We start from the raw sequence: 18,063 nt of genomic DNA on the forward strand, positions 1-18,063 counted from the left end.
ATAGTTTCAACTGATGCCTGGGAGGCCGCTGAGCTCGTGATACACTGACTGAGAAGTGATCGTGAGCCTTTACAGAATTCCCCTTCCCTTCTTTGGCCACATTTCTTGTCTATCCCTAGACCAAAAAAAAAATGTACTTTTTTTTTTATTATCAAATTTTCATCAACAAAAGTTTTCACACCTCATGTACATTTTTCAGGCTAAAATTTCTCCCTAATGTATTTCCCCTCACAATTACCCGGAATCTAAATATAACCGAATACAATACAAAACACTTGATCTTGCAACTGCGCCTGTATTGTCTCCATATTTCATCATATTCACAGGATGATGTAGTGCTTCATTTACAGGAATTGATATGGAGGATAACCACAGAGGACGAGATAGAATTACCTGACACGAGGATTTTATTTCACTGTTTATCCTTCATCAGCCATGTAGCAGGGACAAAAGTGGCATCGCCTTTCTCGCTCGGCTTGCCACGCACATTTATGGCTCTACGATCCATCGCTACAGATGTTCACACTGCCCACTGTTTTCCCCCCGAACAGCACATACATGAAAAGTGAAAGCCTGGCTGCCTGTGTGTGGTTACAGATTTGATTTAGCAGCCATGCAACTGCAAATGAAGGTGGAACATTTAACCTTCAATGAGAAAAACAACCAGCTGCAGTTTTCATGTTATGTATTATAAAGAAAAAAAAAAAGCAGAGACGAGTGTTTTAATTGATATTTGCTAACCAAATCTAATTACTAATAAGCAGAGACATAATTATCACAACAGTATCACGATTTGAGGTGATTTACCTGGGGTAGATGCCACTGACCATGTCTTGGGCTAGGAGATCGGAGGCGGCGTGGCTTGGCCCTGCGGCTTTAGACAGCAGCAGGACAACCAGTCCCCTCATCTGAAGGTTGTTCTTACTGTCATAGACGAAGCCTCTGCAACGAAACAGCATCAGCATTAAAGCGCTGCCTCTCACATGCAGCACTCTTCATTGTGTGTAGTGACAACAAAAGCAGCAATGTTTTGGCAAAGACACAGAGTGTGAAGTCAGGACCAGCTGGAAGTCTATCACAGGGCAGACACAGAGCACAACCATTCACACCCATTTTTACACCTATGGCTAATCTAGAATCACCAATTAATACATGAATTTGGGATGAAGCCAGAGCGCTGGGAGGCCCCACGCAGGCAAAAGTACATCCAAAAAAGACCTCTGCCAACCAGCCGTGTTCAAACTCACAGGAAGATGTAGCAGGTACCACTTATGCTTACTCCACTTACTGATGTTTTGCAGACATGTGACCAATAACCACGTGATGTCAACTTGCCTTACATTTTCGACATGTGACAATGATGAGTGAAAAGCTCCGATCAGACAAGCCTAAAAACCTATCCTAAACCTAACCTATCTCTCTCTAATCCTAACCTCTGAGTTGGACACAAACCAGCTGCAGGCATGAGGCACAACTCCGCAGGTGAACCTGCTCCATTTTTGGTTTGCAACACAATTTTTCCACCTTGGATAGTAGTTAGTTTTTCTGCAAAATACTATGGGCAACTGTGGCAATCTGCTGGCAACCAAAGCAATGACTTTTGGTGCAACACCTTTGAATTCGATGCCACCCAGAGGAATCTGGCAAAGTGCACGTGGCGCCATCTGAACGACCTCAATATCTGCTTCACCACCACCTCGGTTTAACTCTTAGAAGGCAGTGAAAGCTAAAGTTAGGGAATATAAAGCATCATGTTCCACTGGCATGGGATGGTAATACTTTTATAAAGTTACAGTTAATAAACTTTTAATTTAAACAGCTAAAACAGAGCAGTAATTGTCTTATTATCTACTGTAATAAAGCAGATGTGCATGAGTCAGAATAATCAACATTTATCTTGGTATTTCTCTCAGTTCATCATTTGTCTAAAATAAGATGTTTTAGCTCCTCCTCCTTCTAAGATCACACTTCTTCTGATTGGTTGCCCTGCAAAAACAGTAGGTCTGCTCTCACATTCAGAGATGACCATATTTTTGATATCCCTACTGTTAGACACCCATACATGCAGCATATTTGTTTCTCTGATCAGAAGTGTTATTTATCCAACAAAGGAGCTTTTCAAAATATTGCACATTGCATGCAGCAGTAGTATCGCACTTCTGCATATTCATTTAATGCCATGTTAATTTATAGTTACTGCTAAACTTTATTCCTGAACACAGAAAATAACAAGAAAAAAATGATAATTTTTTTACTGCAGGACTTTTTTTCTTTTGGATTTGAAGGGTTGTGGTGATGGAGGTGGTCGTGGTATTCCCACCCCCTTCACCAACAATCTTCTGAGGTGTTCACAGAGGCACACGCACACCCACGAAGACACACACACAAACACACAGAGGCCAGTGGTAGCTGCTTGTGTGGTGGGCAGATTAAATATCTTTTTAGTCTCTCTGGGGAGCGGTTAGACAGAGCACCTCTAATCCTGTCCCTATGGGAGCCCCTTGTGCCATGAATCACGCTCTCGTTAGGGGCTCCGAGGCAGACGAGCAGCCACGCCCCCCTCTGCTCGAAGCCCAGACAGCGGCCTTACCAACCTCGAGCCCCCACCCTCTCTGACCCACCCCTGCGCCACAGAGGGGGGGGGGGGGGGGGGGGGGGGCGGTGGTGGCGGAGGAACCCTAGACAGATAGTGGATGTGAGAGACGGAGCATGAAGAGAGGGAGGGGACGGAGGGAGATGGAGGGAATAGAGGCCAGACAGAAATGGGAAAGCGTGAAAAGATGACAGAAGAAAGAAAGAGGAGTGATTCACAGTGTTGTGCTACCAGGAGGAAAAATGCCCCCGAGCTTTGCCCCCCCCCTCCAAAAAAAAAGAAATAGAAAAAAAAAACCCAATCACATAAAACACCTCAGTTTCCAGAAATTTATGATGACACTGTGCAGGGCTGTCTTTCATCGCAGCTCAGAAGATTTATTTATGGCTACTTTAAATTTCTACCCAGTTGGAAAATAGTTGCTGAGACCGGGGCGCTGATGAACGCAGCAGCACGGCCCGTTGAGCTAAACCGACCAGAGAGCGAAAATTATGAAGCTGTGGAGTCCAGGGAAGCCTGTGGCCTGAGGGTGGCAGATGATTAATATTTATGTCACCATCCGCACCAGCATACATCAATCAATCACAAACGCCCTCCTGCAAAGGGTGCAAAGGGGGTGGGGCAAAAAGATGATGTGGTAGAAGAGAGCGGGAGCAGAAAGAGAGAAATGGGCTGCTGTCATTTTAAAAGGGTTGCGAACAGGTCACCACGCCTTCTGCTCTGCTACTGCAGCCCGGGAATTCGGGAACTTTAGCCACCGTCCAGTACCGGCAGGGATTAATGCATGCAAATGTATGACCTCACATGTGGCGTCGTATTGATCCCGTGTCTGCCTTATCCCCCCCAGTTTGCCAGGATTTAACAGATTTTATGCAATGCATCCGCCTCTACAGTGCACAGCAGATACATTAAGATGATGATATGTTTAGAGTATTGACTAACAGTTTAAACCGGTTTCCAGGATTTGACTCATATTTCCATAAAGTCAGGTGTACAGCAGGCAGTTCCTCACTGTAAAGCACAATGTGTAGCTGCTTTTAATAACACTGAAAGGATCCACTGATTCTTCGACTCTCTGTGATCCACGGTCCTTCTGCATTTAGTATTAAGAAAAAATTCTTTAAGACATAAAGTGGTTTGATCAATGTGACATTTTCAAACTATTGTGTGTATCATTTCAATCAATATGACCACCTATGCCACATGCTGAAACTACCATTTAAAGTTGAACCAAACCATAGCGTTTGAGGTTTTCTCCAATATTTTTTAAGAAAGAGTACCAATCCTTTTTCTGTTTCTTCACACCAATTTTGGCCCATCTTTATATACTTTTTAGGTCGGCACTTTTGTAAATACTCACAGTATGAAAGTGAAATATCCTAAAGCTATTGTGCAAAAACTAATAACAATATGTTTCTAAAGGGGCCAGGTAAGAGGCAGTTGTCGATGTTTTATTTTCTCTTCTCAGTAGTTTAAAATTATCATGTAGAGCAGAGAAGAATTAAAAACTGATTCTCTTGCCAAGTTATACACAACCAAACTTAATGGATAAAAATAATAAGGCAGATTTCAATGTTTTGTCACATTTCACAGCAACTAAGCGCACCATCTCATCTTCATTTTATTTGTCATTTTGCATTTATGTGTGTACATTTTAATTCATTTAAATAGTCCAAATTTGTAATTCTAAATTGACTATAGGTATGAATGTTAGTGTGAATGGTTCCCTGTGTCTATGTGTTAGGCCTGTGACAGATTGGCGACCTGTCCATGGTGTACACTTTGATAGCTGAGACAAGCTCCAGATCCCCTGTGATGCTGAATTGGATAAGTGGAAGAAAATAAATTAATTGCAGTGCTGGAACTGGATGCAGAGTGGTAACAGCATAGACTGTATATAAAAAATGGACAAAGCCTGCATAAATGCTAAAGTTGATTTTGGACTCAACGTTAGCATTTTGGGGGGGTTTTTTAGAGTCAGAAATGATGGTATTTGGATGACAGAGTGAAGCTAGTGAAGCAAGTTATCAGCTAGTTTTATTAACACTATTCTTAGCCTTTCTGCTAATTTATCCCAGTGGGCACTTATGATACTGCAACAAACAGAACAGAAAAGAAAAGAAAAGAAAGTGCTGCTGCAAAACGATCAGTCACTAGTCCTTGTTTAACACATTATTCCATCGAAAATCTACAGCCTATGCAAAATGGAAACTAGCCTCTTTTTTCTAATTTAACACAAATTAAAGTCTTTTTTTATAACACATTTGAAGGTTAAACACTGGCAGCAGCTACTTGTTCACATATTTGCTATTGGGAGTGTTTTTGTCTCTTCAGCAGTTCTTGTCTTGCTCTGGACTATTCAAAAGACCTCCGCCTATCTCATCTATTCTTTTGTACACTATGTTATAACCCTTCAGTCATGCCCACTGTGGGGGCTGAAGATCACATGCAAAGAGTAGAAGCCAGTAGAAGGGAGTTCTAGTCGAAGTCAAACTCTCAAGGACTGTCCTTAAAGCAAATAAAGTTTCTTCTCTCTGGGCTGCAGGCCTCTCGCTGTAACTCCACACTTTGGGGTGAAGTTAGCTGAGCTGCAGTTTTTGAGAATGAAAGGAAAGGAAAAACCGAAACCCAACTCCACGAGGGTCTGCCTGTCTGCTATTGTGGATATTTTTATCTGCCGCGCGTCTATGGCGGAGACACAGAGGGAAATACGAACCAGCCAACCCAAGCTGACAGTGAGGAGTCAGACTGTCAAGAGGTCTGCTACACCCCTCCCCCCCCACAGCCTCCCCACCCCCTGCTGCTACAACACCCAAATGGATTGTCATATCAGATTTAGGTGTATAGGTTATTACACCCTTGGGTTCCTGTTTCCAACACACCCGTCCGCATGGCAGGATTGAGTTCGAGGACTCTTCTTGTTTTCTTTCCTTAGTGCTGTTCCTGATTTCTTTTGATAAAGCAAAGTTCAGGTAACTCCCCGGATAAAGTTCAGGGATAATAATGAGTGCCGAGCATTTTTAGTCACTTCCTCTAAAATCCTTCACTGGACGTAAATGAAGGACAAACATATTTCTGAACTTGCTTTTGCACCATATAAACTGTTGCAAAAAATTAAAAAAAGCTTTTGGACTGTGAACTGAGAATATTGTCTGCGGTTCATCTACAATAAATCTTTATTATAGACAGACACATAAAGTTGCAAATCACACAGTTGTAATTTTTGTGTCTTTATTGAATTCACTGGTTGGAAAAACAGAGTCAGTGGGTCTGAAATGTCTTGATTGAACAGCCCTCTTCAGAACAGGACTCTGATTCTTACTCTAAAAACAAGTTTCTTTTGAACTTTGGATCATTATCCTCTTTCCTCACTTAGACAACCTCTCCTAAGCTTCAGGTCATGGACCGCTTTCCTCTTCTCCTCCTTCAATAATTACAAAGCACAACACACATCAAGTAGCAAAGCTGACCCTAACCTGGATGGTTCCACCACCATGCTTCACAGTATGGATTAAGCTTTTGTCCTGCAGTGGCATTTTTCCATCGATCCATTCGCTTCCGCTTATCCTTTTCAGGGTCACGGGGGGCCCTGGAGCCTAGATCAGCTGTCATAGGGCACGAGGAGGGGTACACCCTGGACAGGTTGCCAGTCTGTCGCAGGGCCACCACACAGAGACAGACAACCATTCGCACATTCACACCTATGGGGCAAACCCCCCCCCAAACCCTCCTTTGAGCAAGTGTTTTAGCAACAGTGGAAAGGAGAAACTCCCTTTTAACAGGAAGAAACCTCCAGCACAACCAGGCTCAAGCAGGGTTTCAGTGCTGTAGTTCTGTCTGTAACCAGACTGAAATTAAGCAAAGATACTGTTTCCTTCAACAATCTGGAGCTGACGAGCAACAGCTTTGGCCAAGGAGTTTGGAAATAAACAAGAGTTTGGAAATTGGCCTCGAATTATTGTTTCCCTGGATGTTTTAAAGTAATCTGGACTACAGCCAGATGAAAGGGATTGATTGATAATAGTGTGAGAATATATCCAAAAGATCTGGGGAAGAAACTGATTTGAACTTGGACAACAGAACTGGGTGAGAGACTTGGAGTGGTTGAAGAGGTACAGACTCACAACACAAACTTCTTTCTTCCTGTCTATACTCTTAAAAGTTTTTATGGAGGTGTTTGTATATAAAAAAAATCACTCTGAGCTTTATTTATGAGCAATGTTATACCTAAAAACCTTGTAGTAATTGACTTTTTTTTGCATTTCTGATTCATGCGGTGATACATTTGTAAAAATCCTTGAATTAAACACGTTAAAAAACTGGAAAAACAACTTTTGCACCTGATTTATGTTCTACAAAATTATGTTGGTGCAATAGTTGCCCTTACAATTTTAGCAAATTTGTAATACAAAGATATATATCCTCTGTTTAGGTAACCAACCGGGGAGTTTCGGGGTGATTTCTATTAGTTTATATCTTTAACATGTTTAATTGTAGTGTTGCACCTTAAGTCATCAAAGAAATCCTGCTCATTCCAAATATTTCTTGCAACTAAATGAACCAAATTCAGCCCAAAAACACTTTTGTACAAGAACTCAATCTTTATTAAATCTCAGCCAGTGGCCCCATTCTCTTCACATACAGCAAATTTTCTGCTGAATTGTTATGAGGGTTAATTTGTTTCTTCCTGCAGAGAGCTCCACACTTCAGAGTCAAGGCTAGTGCCAAACTTCTTAGCAGAAGAGCCTACAGTTGCTATCATGTCACATGTAGCTAATACATGTTATTGTAAGACAGAACAGCAATCAGAGTAATGCATTTAGTATCGGTTTATACGTTTCCTCGCATCTGCCAGTCTTGCAGTCAAAGCTGGGAAATTAACAGGCTATTAGCTGGCTTTACTTATGATATTATAGTATTCACATCAAACTATGGACACTTTCAAACACTTGACCACAGACTAAAGTGAGTCCTCCCTGTACCCCTGCATCAAAATGTAAAGAATGAAGCACTGAAATTTACGTGTATGCACTTTTCCAAATACACATAATTAAACTCCACTCTCAACGCATCGGCTGTTGCTTGACTCAAAGAAAAAACAACAACAACAACAAAAAAAAAAAACCCCCAAACAATAACTGCTGGTTGTGGTCAGCTGTTCTGTAACCTGACGGTGACAGAGTAATGAAAGGATATACGAGGATAAATGAGGTCAAGTGCAGTTGTACAGTTGGCTTGGACTGTCCTATCATTATTTCATGGCAAACTAATGAAATAAAATAAAATCTCTGGATTAGATTTAATGTCTAAGACCACAGAAGAAAGTCGAAGAGGACAACTGATGAATTTCCTTGGTTCAGAAAAACATCTTCTCAACATCTGAGTCAAGAACACTCTGGAGGACATGTCACAGTCTACATTCAAGACTACATTCATGAATGAAAACAGAGGATTTACAGCAAGGTGCAAACCACCGGTTACACGCAAGAACAGGCAAGCCATTTTAGACCTTAACAGAGAACACCTAAAAGAACCTGCACCGAGATCTGAAGCATATCACATTTGTCAAACATGGTGTAGACGTGGGCATGTATGCCTGCCAGCACCACAGGTAGAGTTTACAGAAGAGAAGCATGACCTCAGAGGTGTACAGGGCTACACTCTCTGCTCAGATTCAGCCAAATGTTGCAGACAGAGCTCCACAGGGGAAATCAATAATCAGCCGACGCACACTGCAAAAGCAACCCAAGAATGGAATATTCTTCAATGACCAAGTCAGTCACCTGATCTCAACCCAAGAGAGTATGCCTGTACAGTTATTAAATACAAAACGGAGGGCAGTGAGACCCATAAACAGGCAGTAAAGCATCTAAAGGAAGGAAATGCTGTATATGGTGATTTCTATGGGTTCTAGACTCCAGCAGGTCATTGACTGCCAAAGATACGACAAGAAAATAAACAATGCTTTTATTTAAAGGTATGTTAGTTCGTCTAAATACATCTGAGGCTCTGAAATAGCTGTAACACCTAAAGTAGTAATGCAGAATTATTTTTAAACCCCTCAAGTTAAAACTGAAAGTACGCACTTTATTCCCATATTTCCCTAAAAATCAAGTTTTTAACGTATTTTAGCTAGCTGCATTTTCTAGATGTTATTTTTTTATTTTTTGCAGTTATCTATAATAAACTCGCTATCTTTGTGTTTCTTTGTATTTATGGGGACCTGGTGAACCCGGTGTTTACCTGGCAGTGTTGAGGAGAGGGTGCTGAGTGCCGACCAACTTCCTCAGGTGCATGGCAACGTTACTGAGCTCGTCACTGAGGAGGCAGCGGAGGCTCATGAAGGAAGTCGGATATCCCACGATCTTCTCAGCATCGGAGACAACTTTGCTCCAGTTTGAGGATCCAGAGCTGGAGAACAGACTCAGCGTCCTCAGACGTCCTCGGCTGGACAAAGCCACGCAGGACAGTCGTGACCAACAAGGTGAAAACATCTTCTCTCCTACTTAAAAACACTCGAGTAGCCCACAGCTGCTTCTGACAGCAGCTACTGCAAGTTTAAACCGCTCATTCAACCGCTAATGCTGCCACATGTCATTGAGCCGAACCGCGTTTAAAAATACGTAAAAAATTATCTCGAAACTAAACAAACAGAAAGTCAAAGTCAGAATATACAGTTGTATTTCACTACCCACGACCTGCCACTGCAAGCCGCCATTTTTACACACGTGATACGTTACGTCGAAATACGTAGTTAGGGCTGTTATCACATTCCGCCACGCCCCTGCTCCGGAGAGCACGCCCAACCAAACTCCTTTTTAAAAAAGGGGTATTTTAAAAGTTTGGGGCGGTGTTTTAATCGAAATATCACAAGGTGAGTATATATATCATAAAAAAAAATTTATTTTTTATTTTGACACAGTTTATTCAGCGGCAAGACCCTACATGTGACGACAGTAAAATATTAGTGACAGCGCCATATTAGAGTCACTGAATTTGTAGATATGTGAGATTTTCTTTCCCAACCTAACCGTACAAAATGAACTGTATAGAAGCTTCTGCCTCTGCCAGGCAAAGGTAACTCCAGTCAGTAATGTTTTACTTTTACGGAGTATGTTCAATTTTCAACTTCCTTTTGAGTAAGTTCAAATTCATAGAAGTGTAACTCAAAATTTAGACCTAGTGAGTCAGAATTTTGAGATGCTCACCTGAAATTGGCTTATGGGCAGCAAATAAATAAATAAATAAATAATGAAAACACCAAAGGTCGGTTGCGGGAAAAAAATCCATATTGTTCATTGACTAAAAAATGTTTTAGTTTTTACTATACATGTGTTGAGATTATTTTCATTTAACACTTTTGTCTCACAAATTTGCTATTTTTTATGGTAAGTTTGTCATGGTTTTTCCTCCTAAATTTAATACTTTTATTTTATATAAGCATGCAGAGGTGAGCTATTATTATTATTTTTATTATTATTATTGTTATTGTTGTTATTGTTGTTGTTATAGTGTAATTAATAAGCTAATCTTTTTTTGGTCACTTGTTAAAAATTGCTGTCAGCACCAGCTTTTTAAGAGAAAATGTTTTATAATCCAGGATCAGAAAAGCAGGTGAGTAAACCAGTAAATACAGACCTTCAGAGTGTTGGTAGGAATCAAACTGGAATGTATGCTGGCGCCAGTGAAACTGACCGACGTAAATGAATATGTTATTTAGTGTCTTTACACAAGTCTGAATGAAGACACTGAAGCAGAATGGAGTAAAATATAAATACTGACCAAATAAGGAAAAAAATGTGTTTTTGATTTAATCAAAACTAAACTTTAACACCTAAACTAAACATCTATCGTCACTCTCCACAATGATAGCTCAATATTTTGTGGGCTGTTTAACCATAAAAGCCTCCACACACATCAATGACAACAGCACTCACCAACAGCAACAGCCTCTCAGAGCAAGACTGCAAAACATGCTCATTAATGGCTTGATGAACATATCAAAGACCACGTGGTGTTGACCCATCCACCAGATCTCCCCAGATCACATCAAACAGATGGATTTTTCTATTTGGAGGAAATCAAGCTAGTACAACCATTCCTGTTTATCTCTGGATTTTTGAAATGAAAATCCAGAGGTTACAAATGACTTAATTAGTTGAGCCTGAAACAATGTAAGATAATCTACTAATATATAGAAACAATTATTTTAAAACAAGCAAAACTGTAAACTGTCAAAATGTTAAGTTATCATTAACATGTGTTATCCAGAAGTGAGCAAAGATCAAGAAAGGTCTCTGCATAGCAGAAAGAGCAGTGTCTGTGGTCTGCTAATGTGAGGGCCCATCTGCTTTCCATTTGAGTTGGATGTTATTACATACACATTTGTAAAGCTGCTGAATGAGGGCAGCACTGCTCTGTGATTTAATGTGTTTTATATGTAATGTGTGATCATTAGAGAACATCAGTTCTCCTCAGTTTTGTAAAAAAGCAGCCCTCTTTCTTTCTTTCTTTCTTTCTTTCTTTCTTTCTTTCTTTCTTTCTTTCTTTCTTTCTAACTGACAGTGACATTATTTTGCTCCTGCTTCAAACAGCTGTGAGTTTCATATTCAGTCAGATTACAGCAACTTAAAGACATACTTCCTGAGATTTTAGGCCACTATGCACTCACTTTTGGTTAAATTGTGGTTTAGGCCTTCCCTAACTTATTATGTGTTTGTATTCAGGCAAATGTCAGATAAGAAAACCATGAATTTTAATGTCATGTCACATACTTCAACTAAGGAAAACCCCTTGAAAATATCAACTGATTTCAAACTGTAATAATGAAAAGTGAGCGTCCTCATGTTGCAGTTCATGTAACCCAATCTTTGTGACTATATAACCGTTCCACAGTGTGATAAGGTAATGCCCTCACAGCCTCAGTGGTTTAACAAAGCTTTCATTGAATCCTCCTCCATCTGCTTATAACAGGACTGCAGAGAAGTCTGTCAAGGACAGCTTACACAACATAGAGCTGCATCCTCTTTTACTGTAGCCACTTACAAAACACACACAGATACAACGTTCTTGTGTTTAGGCAATAGGAAAACTGCACTTTGTAACTGAGCCATGTATTCCTTTTGGTGATTTTGAGCAAAGAAGGTTAGGATCAAATTTAGTTTTAGCAAATTTGTACCAGAATTCTACTGATTCATGTAAGATTGCACACTCTGAGAAAATAAAGTACATTATTGTATCTTTAGAGATGCATTTGGGCTGTACCCTCTAAGGTACTTCTCTTTTACCCTAGACAGGACTTTAAAGGACCTTGAAAAATCTGGATAAGATACTTTATCTAAATAAAAGTCTAAATGAACTAAAAGAATATGATTTAAAAAGCTGAATCTAAGACACTATGAAGTCAGTAAGTCAGTGAGCTCAGATATGAGTGGACGGTTCAGACTGATAAAGAATTAAACTTGTCAGTTGTATTAAATGTTTTTATGCATCTTAAATAAAGGTATAATTTTAAAATCCAAGACTAGAAGTTTTACAGAATTTTGGTTTACATTAGGCCAAACACAGACCAGATGTTGAAAGACCTTAAAATTATACACATGTACCCTTAAGTCCAGTAATTTGCTTTAGGGTGTACACAGGTGTGGATTTTACATGTACGATCAAAAATTCACTTCGACTGTAGCCCTTTTTCAAAGTGTTAGATTTAAATTACACTAAACCAGACTGCTGTAAACCTGGGGGAGCACATTAAAGAAAGGGCTCCTGTCATGTAGCTGAGCTGCCACTTTGCAAGGCATGGCAAGAGCATGTAACACACAAGTCATCTCACCCTGACCCCACATCACGGTTCACAGCTCCTGTTCCTGCTGATTTTCCGGCTCAAATGGGTGTCACTATGCCACAAGCAGCCTCAGCAGCAGCAGCACTCTCAGCAGCTTCCCTTATTGTAATTCCACTTTAAGGCAGAGGGATGCATGAACCTCACGGCCTTGTATTCAAAGAAATATCACAGAGTAAAGGGCAGCTGGATCAGTTTTGTATGACACAAAGAAAATGATGCATTTTAGACATGAGGAAAAAACACAATTTATAAACATTCAGTCACATTGTCTTGTTTAAAGAGCTTTGCAAGACCAGCATGTACCGGCATGAATGTACAGTATATGCGATAATGTGTATACTGAGCTGATACATGTTTTCCTCCGGAACAATCAGACTCAATCAATATGGCCTACCGTGATTTATTAGGACAGATTTTTTTTTTACTGTAGAATATTGGATGGTAATGGAACAACTGCAGTAAACAGGATTGATCAGTATAGTGGAAACCACATTGTATAGATCAGCTCTGGAATTGATTTACATTTAAACTGTTGGACTCGTGCTCACAGTTGTATTGGAAAGAGAAATGTCCTGTAGGACTTCTGTAGTATCACTCTCATGAATCTTTCAAGTCTCTGCAAACAGGTGTAATCAGAATAAACCTCAAACTAAGTAAAACTCTGTGCTCATCTTGTCTTTGAGTTGCAGCACATTTCCACACTTCCCCGAGCTGGCTTCTGGCTATACCACCACTATCGCCAAGCTCTGCTTGTAGACCAGCTGACCATTGGGGGGGATAACTGCTGCTTTGCTTTGCTATATCCATGCATCTATCTATCTAATTTGAATTTGAATTTGAATATTCTGGAGCATATCCCAGCTGTCAGTTAATGAGGCAATTCAAGGATATCAAAGATATATTTTAAGAATTTCCCATAAGTGCAATGGGCATTGAACACTTCTTCAGCTACCGTGCAGCTCACAGTTTGGGTTCAGGAGACAGACACTCTTTCTTCTTTTAAGATTAGGCTCCAGTCTTTCCTTTTTGATAAAGCTTAATTAGGATTGGATTTGTTTACCCTGAACCAGCTCTAATTTATGCTGCTTAGGGTTCAAGTTGCTGGCATACTTCGCATGATGCACTGAAGATTTCTCGAGCTCTCCCCATCTTTTCTTTCTTTAAGTTTGTGTTTGTGTTTTGTCCTGTTTGTTGTTTGTGGCCTCTCTCTCTTTCTCCTCACACCCCAACCAGTCGTGGCATGTGACTTCCTCTTTTGTGAGCTTGGTTCTGTTAAAGAGGAAGGGAGATCTTAATATTATAGAGTCACATTATAAGGCCTCTTGAGATGGCCACTTTTGTGAACTGTTGCTATATAAATAAAAGTAAATGGAAATGACACAGTTCGTGGCCTCAGTTGGTCCTTTGCATGTTGAGAAATTAGTGAGAAAAAGCAACACTGTGAGGGCCAGATGGAAACTTAATTTCAGGCACGCTGTACTTCCCTTCTGTCTGCACACACACACACACACACACACACACACACACACACACACACACACACACACACACACACACACACACACACACACTTTATTTATGCACCTGCTCCACACTTTTCACTAAAATTCTCTTTGCAGGGAAAATCAAAAAGACATAGTTTCACTGAACCCCTGCAACACTGGCCGACCTACTGAAGCGCCACAGAGCTCTCCACCCACTGTACTTGCTCACTTCTTCCTACGCACTGAAACTTTGATTTCGTGGTGTTAAATGATTGAAGGAGAAGGGTTGGGAACTAACAGCATGATTAAATGTTGCTATGACCAACAGCAGGCTCCCCTGAAAAGGCTGGAGGACTGTGTGGGGGCACCTGTTTGCTGGTTACAGACTGTCACCATGAGGAAGCACCGCTAAGTGGATGTGACTGCTCTGATTGCACTCCATGGGAAAGCGAGAAGAAATAGCCTACCTCTGATCATCAACGCGTCATATAATGTTTCAGCGGACGCCCCTCCCCCTGTCTCGTTTTTTCCCCTCACTCAACCTCTCCTTTGACTCACAGAGGCGGCTCACCACTGGCGCACGGACCGTGGAGGATACGGGCAGAAGATGGCTGACTTAGCCGGGCACCGCAAGCCCTCGGCGGCATCACCAGCGTCACACGGGCCGCTGAAAAGCTGCAAGACACCCGCCGTCTGGCGACTGTAAACAGCTGCCTCTCTCAACCCCTCCTCTCCCCTCCTCACCGCAAATATTGACAGAAGTATCACAGAGAAAACATGGCAGAGATGGAAAAAGAGGGCAGACCTCCGGAAAATAAAAGAAGCCGAAAACCAGCTCACCCAGTGAAAAGGGAAATAAATGAAGAGATGAAGGTAAAGGGGGATCTGTGCCCAGCTGCATGTGATTACGCGTGGAGTGGCTGTGAGGAGCGTGCATGTGTGTTGAAGCACTAGCCAGGCAGTGAAAGAAAATACGATGCACTGAAGTGCAATTGGCTGCGTGATAGTGAAACTTTAATTTATGATGTTTTGATTTATCCAAGTTCTATTGTCACATCCACGCTGAACGCCAGGCTCTAAGCGCAGCCTGCCAATACCGCCTTGCACAATGGATGCGGCACCCATTCACAGCTACTCCTCTACTATTAAGTTTTGAGTCAGTGGAGGAATACTGTCGCTTCAATTCATGGCATAATCTATCCGTTTGTGTGCCCTGCCTTTCATGGCTCACCCAGAGTTAATGGAAAATCCAGTGCGTCAGTGAAGGCGTCAACAGAGCTTCTACTATTACTATTAATACTGCTACACTACAGCGCAGGGGAGAGCGGCCAATGTGCATAATTAGTGTAAATCAATGGGGGAACACTGGTTTCCCCGCGATGCTTTTGTGGGTTTGTCTCTGACTGGAGATGTTTTTGTATGCCTGCGTTTGTGTGTGTGCTTTTGCTAGTGTGTTGACCAGCTGCCCAGAGGCGTGTGATCCAGATGTGCGTCTGTGAGCTTTACGCACCCGACAAGAGCACATTGTCTCCCGGGATCGACCTGCACGATTCTCCCCCGTCGACATTCAAACACACGTTGTTTCTATTCCTGTGTTTTCTATTTTTTTCTTCGCTCGGTACACATTGTGATATTTGAGCCGCGAGCTCCGTGTGGTTCATTATGGAGCAAAAAAAAAGAAAAGAAAAGAAAGTGCTCGTGGCGTCTGTGTGTGTGACAGAGGCAGGCTGCGTGTCCGCTTTGTCTACATCTCCTCATTGTTTGTACACATCTGGCCGGAGACGCAGAAGCACCCGGTGTTTTCACGGTTATGGGATGAATGTGCAGGTGATCACACCGAGAATAACTGCGGCAATTGTAAATTTTTTTTCTTAGGTTGTCAGAGGAGATGCGAGGGTGCTGGCGTTGAGCGAGTCCTGAAACAACCCTGGAATAAAAATAAATAAATAAAAAAGAGCTTTTTTGTATGTAGACCCCTCCAAAATACCCCCGCGTTCACGTGTCACTGCTTCACTTATTTATTTGTTATTATTTTTAACTGTACAAAGAGGGTAATGTGCACTTTACTGATAACAAAGCAGCTGTCAAAGATGCATAAGAATGGAGCAGTAAACTGTAATAATTTTGCACAACTTCAAACCAGTGCAATCTACTGTTATTGCCAGCATTTGCTTGAACAGATGCATGCCTTCACTTTTAATTCTCAGAGTCCTTGTTTGTCAGATAAAATTCATTGTAAGCCTAGAGGAAGGAGAGTCCACGCTGTAACAGAATTTTAATTGAATGCACATTTTTTTGTGATGAAATGAGACCCATTTTCTCAGGAAGAATAAAGTTAACCCATCTTTCTCTCTCTCTCTCTCTCTCTCTCTTTCTTTCTCTCTGTCTGGTCCTGATGGCAGAAGGGAGGGATGCAGGGTTGTGGTGGTGGTGGAGGCGGGTGGGTGGGTGGGTGGGTGGGTGGGGTGTGTGTCAGGCAGGGTTTTCTCCATGGAGAAATTTCCCTAGTTCTAGTACTAAAGGTGTTCTCAGAGGAGCTTTTAAAATGTGCCCAATGTTTCCCAGCTGCCTTTTAGGCAGAAGGAGGTGTCTTCCTGTCAAATTCTGTAGCACAAGTCTAGGTTTGATTTTTGTCAGTTCTGTCATTATTTCAGACGTCAGCTATCAGGCTAAAAATCTATTCGCAAAAGACACAAATTTTAAAAAAAAATCACACTGAATGTCTCATCTGATAATTTATCACTTTGACCAAGTAATTATATGATGCCAGTCATCAGTCAGAAATGATGTTTTATTTGCAGGTCTGTGTTTTGCTGTTAGATGACAGATTTTGTGACACGGGTCATCATTCAGGATTCAGCAGAATTGACATCTCTTGTATGTTTTGGAGAGGTGTCATGCCCGTTAAACATCTCATTTGAATGGCAGCAGCTTAATTTGTCATCACTTTTATTTTTTAAATTTTGAATATGTGAGCAAATAAAGCTGTCAGCAGCTTGTGGATTTTAAGATATGACAATAAATGCGTACGGCAGTGCAGTGGATACACTGTAGAGCTGTGCCGATGGTGTGGAGGGAAAAGTGATGCCGCCTCGTGACAACTCCAATATCTCCATCAATACCAGGGGAAGCTACTAAAGGGAGTAGCAGATGTGGTTAAGGTGTCAAAACACCTTTAAAAGGCTAAACAAGTTCGATTGCAGCTCCTTACACAACCTTGGATTTCAACTCTCATTACATCACACAAGCTGTTGTCTATACACAATTAATTTAAGACACTGATCCAGTGGTAGAAAGTTCCACCTGCGTGCAGCCTTCACTTTAAATACCATGATTAATAAGTGTAATTTGGCATATGCAAAACCTGGATTCAGCTTTCTGATGCTCCCTGCAGAGCTGCAGTTAATTAATATTATGCTGCAGAGTTGCATGATGGTTGCCTCCTTCAGAACACCAAGTCCTGAGTTTAAAAGTATTGATTTTCTGCAGAAAACTTTTAGGTTCTTCTGTTCAGAACAAAAACAGACCTGATTTGTTCCCGTCTCCTCTTAAGATTCCCTCATCTTCAATAATACAAACCAAAGCTGGAGGAAAACACAGAAGGAGAGAGTGAGGCACACAATGTGCCCTTTTGAGGGATCATACTCCTCTGAAAAACTAAACAGTCTGACAGTGTTTCCTTCATCTGGCTGCTTAATGTGCGCCATGGTAAAATAAGCCTCGGTGAGTAATCTAGGAGAAGGAGGAGTGGGCTTGGAGGGGATATGAAACGCTGGAGAGTGGGGTAAGAAACAGGGGAGAAAGGAATGTATACAGCACTGGGCTGGCTGAGCTGTAAAAACTGTAACCCGAGCGTCTCCGCTGTATCACATATCAAGGAAAGTAAAGGGAAATGAAAGCAGAGGAGAGGGAGCATGGGAGTGGAAAAGTGGAGAGGAAGGAGGAGGCAAAGAGGAAACTTGGCGCGTGGATTCAGGAATTTTATCATGGTGTATTGTGTCCTGCTCTGGTTTCCACCCGCAAGGTATCCAGTTTCCACCATCATCATTACCACAAGCCCTACTGGCCATGTTTGGGTCTTACTGGAGGGGAAACAAGGGGGAAGACAGGCAGAAGCAGGGTCAGCTGCTGAACTTGTGACA

At 41.5% G+C, this 18,063-nt stretch overlaps 2 protein-coding genes across 9 annotated transcripts in view; one reads left to right on the forward strand and one right to left on the reverse strand.

Moving 5' to 3' along the window:
* pdss2 (prenyl (decaprenyl) diphosphate synthase, subunit 2) overlaps window positions 1-9,340 on the reverse strand; it is a 33,228-nt gene extending 23,888 nt beyond the window's left edge. For both annotated transcript variants that reach the window (XM_004559284.2, XM_004559285.5), the window contains exons 1-2: window positions 8,837-9,340; window positions 808-942 (exon numbers count right to left, since the gene is read on the reverse strand). In XM_004559284.2, the coding sequence (XP_004559341.1) occupies window positions 808-942; window positions 8,837-9,087 (386 nt within the window). In that variant the 5' untranslated portion in view covers window positions 9,088-9,340. The remainder of the gene's footprint in view (window positions 1-807; window positions 943-8,836) is intronic.
* Window positions 8,937-18,063, forward strand: part of sobpa (sine oculis binding protein homolog (Drosophila) a) — a 63,486-nt gene continuing 54,359 nt past the window's right edge. For 6 of the 7 annotated variants that reach the window (XR_001167718.3, XM_076877800.1, XM_076877802.1 and 3 more), the window contains exons 1-2: window positions 8,937-9,077; window positions 14,482-14,794. Coding sequence is in view for 5 of the 7 variants with exons in the window: in XM_076877800.1 (XP_076733915.1) it covers window positions 14,699-14,794 (96 nt within the window). In the remaining 2 variants the exon portion in view is untranslated. The remainder of the gene's footprint in view (window positions 9,078-14,481; window positions 14,795-18,063) is intronic. The other variant, XM_076877801.1, reaches the window with a different exon arrangement.

Source organism: Maylandia zebra, linkage group LG19, assembly GCF_041146795.1.
Source record: "Maylandia zebra isolate NMK-2024a linkage group LG19, Mzebra_GT3a, whole genome shotgun sequence".
Taxonomy (NCBI): Eukaryota; Metazoa; Chordata; class Actinopteri; order Cichliformes; family Cichlidae; genus Maylandia; species Maylandia zebra.